This window comes from Tenrec ecaudatus, chromosome 17 (genome assembly GCF_050624435.1).
Source record: "Tenrec ecaudatus isolate mTenEca1 chromosome 17, mTenEca1.hap1, whole genome shotgun sequence".
Lineage (NCBI taxonomy): Eukaryota > Metazoa > Chordata > Mammalia > Afrosoricida > Tenrecidae > Tenrec > Tenrec ecaudatus.
The window spans coordinates 20,046,014-20,058,980 of NC_134546.1; the positions used below are offsets into that span (position 1 = coordinate 20,046,014).

Below are 12,967 nucleotides of genomic sequence, written 5' to 3' on the forward strand. Positions count from 1 at the left end.
CCAGCGGCCGCTCCAGGAGAGCGAGGGGCAGTAGAAAGGAAGTTTTGTCACAAGGGAGAAGTCTCCTTTTCTTGTTTTACTTTGCATTTAGTTCTTACAAACATTTGCTTCCTTCTTCTGAATTCTTAGAGTTGAGATGAAGGATTTCCGGTTGCTTTTCGTGGTGTGAGAATCCGCATCCTAGACCTACCCTGCCTGCTATCTTCCCAAGAGGCTCCTTGTGTTTATTTTTCTGTGTAACCTTAGGGCTAAAGCATGTCTAGCTTTAGAGAAGAGCGGGTGAGTGTTTTATTGGAATCATCTTAAATGGACAAATTAAGGGCGAACCAAAACAAACAAACAAAAAACAAGAACAACAAACACTTCCCTGCCATTGACACTGAGGAGAAATGTCCCTGTGGGTTTCCTAGACCGTAGCTCTTTACAGGGGTAGAAAGTCAGAGCTTTCTCCCAGGATGCACCTGGCCAGTCAGCACAGCTTGGAAGTACTCTGCCCCCAGGACTCCTGGTAAACTGAGGGAAGAGAAATCTGATCCCCTTGTCCTCATTTTTATTATAAATTTGCTTGTCTCTTATATATCTTCTGAGTCAGTTTATATACCCATGTACATGAAAGTTATTGAGTTTGCATGATAATTTTATACGATCTAACTTAGGAAATTCTTCTATTGTTTGAGCTAGTTTGATCATGAACTAGGATACGCTCCCATATCATCAGCCAATAGGGGTGGTTTCCCTCCCTTCTAATCCTTCTACCTTTATTTATTCTTCTCTACCTGCATTGGCTAGTGCAGTCATATCAAAATAGCTATGGAAATAGCGGGCATTCATGACTTCTTCCTGACCTTAGCAGGAAACTGAATATTTCCCTATTCAGTTAGTTTATAGCCTGTGGTACGGACACACACATGCACACATATATGTACATATAAAGGGGGTCCCTGTAACTTTAAATTTTTTCATCAGCAATATTAAATCTTACTGAAGGTCTTTCCATTGACTATGAAAATCATAAATGATCCTGTTTTCAAAAGACAAAAACCAAACTCACGGCCCTTGATTGAATGCGGGCTCATAGCAACCTAAGAGACAGAGTAGAGCTGCTCCTGTGCATTTGTGAGACCGTAACTCTTACCGGAGTAGAAAGTTCCAAGGAACTATGCAGTGCGGCTTTGAACTGCTGACTGTGCAGTTAACAGCCCCACATGGAACCACTAAATCTTGAGGGTTCCCTTAGATTATTCTGTTGAATTAATACACTTGCTAATATTGTACGCATTGTATACATATACACACACACTTCATAGCCAAATTGTGTGTGTGTGTGTGTGTGTGTGTGTATCCACAAACAATGCTCATGGAAGCAGCAGTCAAGAAACCAAAAGACGCATTGCATTAGGTAAATCTGCTGTGCAAGACTTCTTCCGAGTATTGAAGAGCAAGGGTGTGACTTGACTTTGAGGACAGAGATGTGCCTGACCCAGCCATGGTGTTTTCCATTGCCTTGTGTGCATGTAAAACTTAAACACCGAATAAAATCGATGCCTTTGAATTGTGGTGCTGGAGAAGAACATTGAAAGTACCATGGACTGCAATGAGGACAAAGTGAGTTTGAAAGCAGAGGGGAAGCAAAAAAAGAGGAAGGCTCTTAGGGAGATGGATGGCACTGTGGGTGCAACAAGGTATTCAAGCATAGGAACAACTGTGAGGATGGTCAGGACCAGGCAGGGTTTGGCTGCCTAACACCTGTTGTTACGCTAACAGCCGGGATTAAAGTGGGAGTAAGTTTCTACCTTAGTAGAGGGTGTGAGCTAAATCATTACCTTTTATTTCCCTGGGGAATGCTCTGCTGAAAGACAAAGCCACACCTCCATCAAATCCATTCCTCTGGGTCAGAGCTATTTTGGATACAGAGAAATCCCAGGATCATTGGAAGATAAGTCTCCAGGGGAGCAGAAGTCAAGACCTGAGGTACCAACAGCCGGGCCAGGAGATCAAGAGACTGAACAGAAACACAGGACTCAAACGGTGGGCATGAGGCAGAGGGATGGACTGCCTTCCTGGCCCACCGAGGCAAAGGCCAAGGAGCCACATGGTGAGAGGCTGAGGACCAGAGAGAGACCTGGCTTCTGGCTGAGGAGAGGTATTACTGTGGATGGATAACTGCATCCTGTTTACTCCTCCTGACTTGTGGCAATTTGTTAAATTCCCTAATTAAAAAAAAATCTACCTCCAATGAGTCGATGCCGACTCATAGGGACCCCGACGGGACAGGGTAGAACGGTCATCTGAGTTTCCGATACTGTGGCTGCCCTCAGGAGTAGAAAGTCCTGTCTTTCTCCTGAAGAGCAGGTGGTGGTTTGAACTGCTGACCTTGGGCAACGCAGCCCAACTTGTAACCACCAGGGCTCCCTAATCAGATTTTCTTTCTCTGACTGTGGCTCTGGAGAGAAGTAGGCAGAGTTTGGGAGTAGGGTGTTCTGTGGCAGCTGCTCTAGAAGCTGCCTGAAGGATTGACCCCTCAGTCTTCCTTGAGTCTGAGCTCTCAGGGGGCAGGGAATGGAGGGATGACCAGAAGCCAGGGGCTGTGTCTGTGAGGATTCAGACCCATCGCGACCCTATGCACTACAGAAGGAAGCCCTCCCTGGTCCTGCACCATCCTCACAATGGTCCCTACGCTGGAGCCAGTGTCACAGTCGCCGTGTTGAGGGCAGAAAATCAGACCTTCAAAAGCACCAGCCTGAACGCCGGTTCCGGATCTGAAGACGTGGAATACATAGGCATCTTTGCTCAACGTGAAAGACAGATGCGTCTGGATGGAGTAGGTTCATTCTCAGCACAGTGTGTGCTGAACGGGCGGTAAGGGATGATATAAACTCGGCCTAAGATAACCAATCAGCCCCGAGTTGAGGTTGTGTGGGTGCTGGAGTGGTGAAGATGGCTTGTGCTCGACTCCTGGCTGAAACGTAGGCAGCCTGGCCTCGCTCAGCAACACCTCATGAGGCCTGGCAACCTGCTTCTGTAGAGTCATCAGCCATAAACAAACAATCACAACAACCAAAAGAAGCCCCTGTGGAGCAGCTGCAGTGTGACACACGGGGGCTGTCATGTGTCAGCACTGACTCAGCAGCATTGGGTTTGGTTCCGTTTTATAAGTCCACTCGACCCAGTGACCTATAGAGAGGATTCCGTCCAACAGCAGTACCGGATTCATCAAAGAACCCATATATACATATTATATTAAAAAGATAAGACAGTAAGGGCTAGGAGAGAGAAGGAAATGTTTTGTTTTGTTTTTAAATGGAAGAAACCCAGCTAACAATAGGAAAAGGAAGGACAGAAACAGCAAGAGTGCCATCTTACACCCACCATAGCAGCCATTGATTCAAGCAGGGACCTTCAAAGTTGTAGAACCTCAGATTAAAGCCAGAAAGAGAACTCGGGGCTTATGTAGGGAAACAGAGGCAAACGCCAGGATCTGGGGTGGGGGTGGGGGGAGGTGGCAAAGACTGGATGGAACCCACCAACGATGTGATGGAAAGCTGGGGCGCTTATACAAGCACATTACTACGAATAACAGCCTAAATGCGCAAAGCTTTCAAAATCTATATACGAAAAGAATTTTTACTTTATTTTTTTTAATTACCTTATTGGGGGCTCGTACGACTCTTATCACAATCCATCCATCCATCCATTGTGTCAAGCACATTTGTACATTTGTTGTCATTATTTCCAAAGCATTTTCTTTCCACTTGAACCTTTGGTATCAGCTCCTTATTTTTCCTCCTCCCTCCCCCACTCTCCCACTCTCAGGAACCCTTGATAATTTATAAACTATTATTATTTTTGCATGGCTTAACACTGACCGAGGTAGCGATTTTACTTTTAAATACAATACCAATACCAAACCCTCCTCAGATGAAAATCTCAAAATCCATGTATCAGAAATCAAAGAATGCGCTATTAAACAACCAGCGCATCAAAGAAGAAGTCATAAACATTAGAAAACGAAAGCATAACTTGCCAATATTTATGCGAGGCAGACGGTGCTCACAGTGAAATGTGTGCCTCTAAACGTCTACATTAAAAAAATGTCTTCCAATCAGTAACCTATTCTTCCCCTTTGAGGAACTGGGTACCGCAAGCTAAACTTGAAACTAACAGAAGGAAATAATAAGGTGCACGGATAAATGATTTATCAATAGATAAAAGGGCACAGAGAACCACGGAAACCAAAAGTTAGCTCTTGGAAATGGTCAATAACTGATCACTAGACTGATCAAAGGAAAAAAGGAGGGGAAAAACACAAATCACTAACATCAGAAAGTATGCAAATGAAAAGGATTAAAGAAAATATATTGACCAATTGTACACCAACAGATTAGATGATATAAACGAAAAGGACAAATTCTTAGGGGGGCGGGAAGAAACACATGAATTATCTAAATTAACTCAATAAGACATAGAAAATTTCAACAGACACACAAAAAAGTGATTGAACTAGTAACCAATAATCTCCCAAGAAAAGAAAAGTCCAGAACTCAGTGACTTCTGCTACTGAGTTCTGACCAAACATTTAAAGACTTCAAAACGGTTCTTGAATCCTTCAACAATAACAACCACAGAAAAACAGTAACATTGAAATTAATACTTCCCAACATCTTCTGTGAGGCCAGCACTTTCCTAAACCAAAGCCCAGAAAAAGACACCACAGATGGAGAAAATTACAGAGCAATACCCTGATGAATTCAGACACAAAATTCCAACAAAATACTATCAAATTAAAAGGTTTATACACCATGTATAAAAGGTTTACACATCCCAGGAATGCAAAAATGATTCCATTTTAAAAAGAAAAGTCAATGTCATGTACCAAATTAGTAGAACAAAGAATCAAAACCATATTTTTTCAATTGGTGCAGAAATAAAAGAGACAGACATCTGACAAAATTCAGTAACTTTTAATAATAAAAATAATAATAATAAACACTCAAACTTGGAATAGAAGAAAAATTCCTCAGCTTGCTAAAAACTAAAATAACCAAACTCACTGTCACTGAGTCGATTCTGACTCATAGCGACAAGGTACAACTGCCCTTGTGAGTTTCCAAGAGTATTATTCTTTGTGGGAGCAGAAAACTGCATCTTTCCCCTGTCCAGTGGTTTGTGGTTTCAAACTACCAACCTTGTGGCTAGGAGCCCAATGCATGACCACTAAGCCACCAGGGCTCCTTTCAGCTTGCTAAAGAGCATTTATAAAATGCCCCATAGCTAACGTCACATTCAATAGCTTAAGAAATATCTTCCCAGGAAAAATAAAATAAATATCCTCCCATGATCAGGGACAAGACAAGTCTTTCCACTTGCATCACTGCTGTTTAAGACTGAACTGGATGTTCTGGCAAGAAAAATAATGAAAAGGTATCAAATCAGGAAAATAAAGATACAAAACTATCCCTGTTTGAGGATGGCATGACAATCCAACTAATCCACAAAGAAGCTACTGAAGTACATAAAAGGTGTGGGAGTTACATAATTTCATGTCAACTTGACAAAGTATCAAGATGGAGTTTAGCCTGTCAATCAAGTCGTAGCTTGATGACCTCATTTGGATGTGCAACCGAGATGAATGGCTCACTGGAGGCCAACCCCTTTCTCCGTCTGCTTCACCTTCCTGCTGGAGAACCACTCAGAGACCTGCTGGAGACCTGCCAGACCCCTGGAGATGGGTCCACCACCACTGGATCCACAATACTGCACTCACTGGCCTGTGAGCTACCTGTATTCTGCATCATTGTTTGTGGCTGTGTGAGTCTGAAGAGGGATTTAGAGATGGATATCAGACTTATGAACTTGACTGGACTGGGGTATTTTCCTGATCTATAACTACTTCTTGATATAAAGCTCTCTCTTACACATAGATGAGTGCCACTGGGTTGGTTTCTCTAATCCCCCCAGCCTAACACAAATGGTTTCAGCAAAGACACAGGTTCAATATCAACACACAAAAACCAGTTCTGTTTCTATTGAAGTGCCAATAACTGTTTTTTTAAATATTGCTTCACCAAAAGTCTTTTCATCAAAGCTAATAAATAATTTGGCAAATATCAGCAACAACAATCTAGATTCATTGCCCTAGCAATATCTCCCCTCCATGTCCTCCACGGGCCTCCTTTTACCCAACTGTCCTTCTTTGCCTGTTTCCTTTGGCCCCCTCCTCCTTCAACACCTCTACTCACCACCCCCTTCTGAACTTTGTTTAGAGGCTTAGCTCTTCCCAGTCAATCCTCTAACATGCCAGTTACCATTATATATATATATATATATATATATATATATATATATATATATCTCCTAGGAACTAGGTCTATAAGCAACTGTATAATTTAAATCTTGGACAAAAATGAAGAAAGAGCTATAATGAAGAATTTTCCTAAGCCCAGAAAATAGCAGTAGTTCTTTATACAAGATTTTTTTTAAGTTGGCAACAACATATCAGACCTTAATTTCTAAAATTTATAGAAAACTTCAAAACCTCAACAACAAAAAGATAAATGATCCAAATTAAAATGGGTAAAATACATGAACAGACACTTCCCTAAAAAACATTTAGACATCAAACAAACACTGGAAGAAATGTTCATGATCATTACTTCACTCCCCAATTAGTATCAAAGTGAAAAAAAACAACAACAAAACAGGACACAGCAAGTGCTGGCAAGTGTGGAGAGAATGGAACCCTCATCAACTGCTGGTGAAACTTTAAAGAGGTGCAACCACTGTGAAAGGGAGTACACTGTTTCCTTAAAACATTGAATGGATCCATGATGCTCGCCTTCCCGACACAATTGCTGAATACAAATGGGTACATAAGCAAATGTGGTGAAGGAAGCTGATGGTGCCCGACTATCAAAAGATATAGCATCTGGGGTCTTACAGGTTTGAAGGTGAACAAGCGGTCATCTAGCTCAGAAGAAACAAAACCCACATGGAAGAAGCACACCAGCCTGTGTGATCATGAGATGCTGAAGGGATCAGGGATCAGGCATCAAAAAACAAAAAATCAAATCATTGTGAATGAGGGGGAGTGCGGAGTAGGGACCCAAAGCCCATCTGTAGGCAACTGAACATCCTCTTACAAAAGGGTCATGGGGAGGAGACGAGCCAGTCAGGGTTCAGTGTAGCAACGATGAAACATACCACTTTCTAAATTCCTAAATGCCTCCCCCCTCCTCATCATGATCCCAATTCTACCTTACAAATATGGCTAGATCAGAGGGTGTACACTGGTACAGATAGGAACTGGAAACACAGGGAATCGAGGGCCAATGATCCCTTCAGGACCTGTGGTGAGAGTGGTGATACCAGGAGGGTGGAGAGAGGGTAGGGTGGAAAGGGGGAACTGATTACAAGAGTACATATAGCCTCCTCCCTGGGGGATGGACAACAGGAAAGTGGGTGAAGGGAGAGGTTGGACAGTATAAGATATAACAAAATAATAATTTATAAATTATCAAGGATTCGTGAGGGAGGGAGTGTGGGGAGGGAGGGGCAAAATGAGGAGCTGATGCCAGGGACTTAGGTGGAGAGCAAATGTTTTTAGAATGATGAGGGCAATTAATGTACAAATGTGCTTTACACAATTGATGTATTGTGGATTGTGATAAGAGTTGTATGAGCCCCAGTAAATTATCTTTTTAAGTTGGAATTGAAATCTCGTTTAATCCAGCAATCCCACTAGTATGTATATATCCTAGAGAAAAATTGTAACACAAATGAATGTATACACAGGTTCATCATAGCACAACTCACAATAACAAGGAGATGGAAACAATCTATAGGTCTTATCAAGGGAAGAAGGGATAAACGAGCCATGGTCCATACACACAATGGAAAACGCCAGATCAATAAAGAATAGGTTCTGTCTGTGAACTACCTCATCACATGGATGAACCTGGAGGATACTGTACTGAGTGAAATTAGCCACTAAAATACAAATATTGTATGAAACCATTATTATGAAAAATATCAAGAAAATATTCTCACATAAGAAGAAACATTCTTTAACAGGGGTGGGAGGGGGAGGGAAAAGAAACCACTAAATAGAGGACAGACATATTAATTTGGGACTATGGAAAAAAGGAAGTTTTTAAAAATCAGCAAAAACTGATGAAGGCAAAGGAAGAAACAGAAACAAGCAGGAGAGTGAAAGGCAGCAGAGGTAAGTCCTGCCATCGCTACAATGTTGCAGCACCAGGAGCCTGTGAGTGAGCGTGTAGACAGACATCTGGGTTACAATGTTGCAGTGCCAGGAGCCTGTGAGTGAGCGCATCCACAGACATCTTGGTTACAATGTTGCAGTGCCAGGAGCTTGTGAGTGAGAGCATCCACAGACATCTGGGTTACAATGTTGCAGTGCCAGGAACCTGTGAGTGATCGCATTGACAGACATCTGAGCTCAACAGGTACGGGAAGGGGAAGGGGTAGGGAACTAAATCCATGGGAAAAAATATATATATTTATATATATATATATTTGGCTACTATTTTTACATATCTGTGCTGTACATATGTATAAGTATGTAAGATATATAGATATATGAAAATATCCTCTGTCAAATGTTATATACGTATTCTTTTTTAAATCATTTTATTGGGGGCTCATACAACTCTTATCACAACCCATACATACATCAATTGTATAAAGCACACTTGTACATTCATTACCCTCATAATTCTCAAACATTGCTCTCCATTTATACACATATTCATGAGTATAGGTCCCTTCCCCTTCCCTGTTGAGCTCAGATGCCTGTCTATGCATTCACTCATAGGTTCCTGTTACTGCAAGATTGTAGCTATAATAGTACTTATCTCTGTTCCTGTTAACTCTTGTGCTCCTCCCAGTGTTCATTAGAGCCCTGGTGGGGTAGTGGCTGTGCGTTGAGCTACTAACTGCAAGGTCATCAGTTCGATACCATCAGCTATCCCAAAGGAGAAAGATGGGGTTTTTACTCCCTACTGAGTTAGAATCTCAGGAAATCACAAGGGCAGTTCTACTCTGTCCTATAGGGTCACTGTGACTGGCATCAACTCGATGGCAATAAGTTTTTGATGTTGCACATATATCTGTAAAAATAGTTGAGCATACAGTGGGGCAAAGTTATAAAAACTTCTTAGACATTAAAAAAATGACAAAATTTCTTAGACATAACCAAAAGTCTAAAAATAAGTTAAAGTCTCCTAAGATCCCTAACCAAAAGAGATATTTCCAGTAAAAATTGATTGGACCCTAACTCAATCATGCAAATGGAAGATAGATGAAACTATAGGATATGTTCAGGAGAGACTAGAAAATGCCTTCCAAACATGAGCAGGTGTGACCATAACACGAGCCCTCTTCACATGTCATTGAGTTAAACTCAAAATCGGGGGCTTCGTGTGAAAGCAGAAGTAGCTCCTACTGCAACTGTCAGCTCATTCTGAAAGGGCTTTACACCAAAAGGCGATAGGACGCACGATAAACGTACAGGCCCGCACATCATCAACAGCGATGTGGCTCACTCCCCGATCAATTGACGCTTGTAGCGGTTGTAAACAGATGACGCACCGGGAAAAAATGATCCCTACTTACAAAAGAAAACCGCAAACAAAGTAAACCCCCTCAGTTCAGACGCAAAGGTGCTCTGAGGAAGAATGGAGCCCTGAATAGCTGGTGTTTCCCTGAAACCCACAGTGCATTAATTATCGATCTTGACGCGCTCCATCCATTTTGGGTACACACAGTGGTACTCTCTCTACATCAAGCCCGCCGTATTTGTCCAGCCTCTTCCTTGGAGTGAACAGTAAAGATAGACAGGTCATTGATATTTCAGATACTCTATAGATTTTCCCTTTCACCCAGCCCTTATCTAACACCCTCGGGCCCTTTGGCTTTGTGATCCACTCCTGCGATGCTAAGGGGGAGAGCGTGGTCTTGAAGGTGAATTCTGGCAGTGCATGCAAACCAGAGGAAGTATTTCAAGCTCCAGAAGACACCTTATGGATAATCAAATGTGTCTGCTCTGGATGTGCCTCTGACTTCTCCATTACTCGGGATACAAACCCAGAGCTAACGATCTTGACACTGGGCTTGATCATCTGCGAGCTGATAACCCCATTCACGTGGGGGACAGAGCTGGAGCAGACCCTGCTAGTTCAAGTAGATCCTACCGAACCGTTACTTAGACGCCCGCAGTGTCCCTCGAAGCCAGAAGCAGGGAAAGCTGTAGTGCAAAGGCCTGCTGTGCAAAGGCCTGCTTAGACCTGTTACCTGTTCTTTCCTTCCAGGGAAGAACCCAGACACGGTGAGTTTATGTCAACAGTGGAGGAATAATTTGGAAATGGACGATGGTCCCAAAATGAAAATGGGTGCCCAGTGAGAAGGTTCTCAATGACACTGACTTGTACTTGTAGAAGGTGTTGCGGCAGGGGGAGGGGGGGAGGGGGATTGCGAGTGGATGTGGTTCTGTGTACCTAACCAACAACAAAAAGTAAAATACTGAAAAAAAGAAGAAAGAAAGTAAATACCTGATAATAGCAATGTGATCAAGATATCGCGGCTTTTTGCCCACGATGGAAAACTCCTCTATGCTCCTCATGCATCCCAGCACCCGCCTCTTGCCCCCCCCCCCCCCCGCTTTGGGATACTTGCACCTCAGTAGCTCTGCAGGCATTTTGTGTCTTATCCCCTGTATGTCATCAAAAGAACACATTCTACTCCCAAAACCCTTGCCTAAGTGGTAAGAGACACCAGCAGGCCTGGCTAGCTGGTGTCCCCTGAGGATAAGGCACACTTACCTTGCCCCAGAAGCAGCCCCAGCAGCCCCAGGAGGAAAGAGGTTGGCCGCAGACCCATGCCGACTCCTCCAGGTGCCTCTGGCTTCTGCGTGAGGCAGATCAGTTCAGCAGATGGATGGGCTAGCTCGCGTTTTCCGACTTTTATACACTCCTCAGTTGTTTGATGGTTCACCTGTAATAAAGTTTACTGTTTTCACCTTTGAAAAGGGGAGTGGCTGGCTGTAAATGATAAATATTAACATTTAGGCAGAGGGTTACTTGAGACAGATGGGTCAAAGATGGATAACGTGTTCAAGGCACAGACACTAAAGGCCAAGAAGGCACAGCCCTTCCTCTGGCCTGGCAGGATGTGGCTGCCAGGGGACTGGTGAGTGGGGAGGAACACAAGCCTGGCAACCCCAGGTCCCATTGGAAATTTCAACTGGGTCACAGTTCCGAGAGCTTGAGGGGGTGGGGTGGTGTCTATGTCTCAGCTATAGCTGTGGGAATCGAATGGCATTGATAAGTCACACCCAATCCAAACCCAAAGCAAATTCATTGCCACCAAGTTGATTCTGACACAGAGCAATCCTATCGAGCAGAGTAGAACTGCCTCTTTGAATTTCTGTGGCTGTACGTGTTCATAGGAAGAAAGCCTCGTCTTTCTCCCAGGGAGTGGCTTGGGGGTTTGAAGTGCTGACTTTGTGATTAGCAGCTCAATGTGGGACCCTCTGAGGACAGCCCACTCGAAATACGAGCTCTCCTCATCCTAGTCAGAGAAGTGTCTGACTGTGTCTGAGGAGCCCTGCCGGGAGGGATTCCAGGTCTGCACCCCCGGGAGAGGTTGAGGCTGCCTCCCCAGCAAGCTCATCCTGGAGCAGTGCACAACCCACGCTCACCATCTGGGTGGAGGACGGAGGGGTGAGCTTTGGAACAGGTTTGGCAGACTCAGCCATTTTCCTTGGGCAAATTCAGTCTGGAAGGCTGGTCAGGTCTACAGGGCAGGGGATTGGGGTGGGGATTGTTCGGGGGAAGGGGCGGGAAGCAGCGCTGGAATGTCCTGCATAACCGAATGCTCTGGAGAGCTAAATGCGGTGCCCATTACATCACAGTCTCCTGGGGTTCATGTTAACAATTACGAAGACATTCAAAAAGGCCAGGGAAATTTCCCTTATACTTTAATTCTACTTCTTTTCACACATTTCTGAAGCCCCCCCTCCCCCATATAGTTAAGTCATCTTTGCATTTTGGTCAAACTGAAGACCCCTGACTGCTGGCACCTTGGCTGGTGGTTGTTTCTGTCACCCAACCCAAGACCTTGATCCCTTGGTTGATCCAGACATTTTCTTCATATTTTCTTTGTTTTAAAATCCTCTTATAATTTATAGGGGGTTCTTACAACTCTTCCTATTTTCAAAGTCAAACTGATTACTCAGTTGTCTTGAATAAAAAGTGAAGACAACACAGGAGGCGCTGGTGGCCCCAGATCCCTGCCCTAGAACATGGTCTTCCTTTCTCGTCTGCTCAGAAACTGTGGCTTGTGGGTGACTGCTGACTCAGTCCTGGTAGACTGCTGCACCCCAGCTCTGCCCTGGGGTCTCAGCCACCCCCGGAGTCAGAGGGCGCTAGCCCATCCCCCTCCTGCAGACCCTCAGCCCGCTCCCAGAGCCAGGCAGAGAGAGGAGTTACTGCTCCCAAGGCTGAGCTCTGCAGGGACCGTTCACTTGGGCACAGACACCCTTGAGAAATTATACCCTTAAAATCATCATTAAACTTCCTACAAGTTCAATAAGAGACACCAGGCTGATGTACCAACTGTATAGTACATCAGATTCACAACACCAATCACACTGAGGAATAGCACAGAACCTGTGAAGACTCAAGGGGTATTTGCAGGTCCCTGCCAGGCTTCCACCACGTGGAGGCATGATGGGAAATAGACAAACATCTCTTGGCTCGACACCCCATGTGTTTGCTTTCCTCTTTTACTGCTTCTCCACGAGACCACCAAGATCCACATGGGCTGGCCCGTACACAGCCCTCTAACATCTTTTATACTAAAAAGAAAAAGTGAGAAATTACTTTAAAACACTCTTAACCTATATGAGGTCTTTGGGTATAAGATAAACTGAACTTCCTCTTCGCTATAA

General features: G+C 43.9%; 1 protein-coding gene across 1 annotated transcript in view; it reads right to left on the reverse strand.

Moving 5' to 3' along the window:
- Positions 1 to 10,896, reverse strand: part of PLB1 (phospholipase B1) — a 132,026-nt gene extending 121,130 nt beyond the window's left edge. Inside the window, exon 1 of the mRNA XM_075536066.1 lies at positions 10,839 to 10,896. Within this exon, the coding sequence (XP_075392181.1) occupies positions 10,839 to 10,896 (58 nt within the window). The remainder of the gene's footprint in view (positions 1 to 10,838) is intronic.
- Positions 10,897 to 12,967: the final 2,071 nt, after the last annotated feature.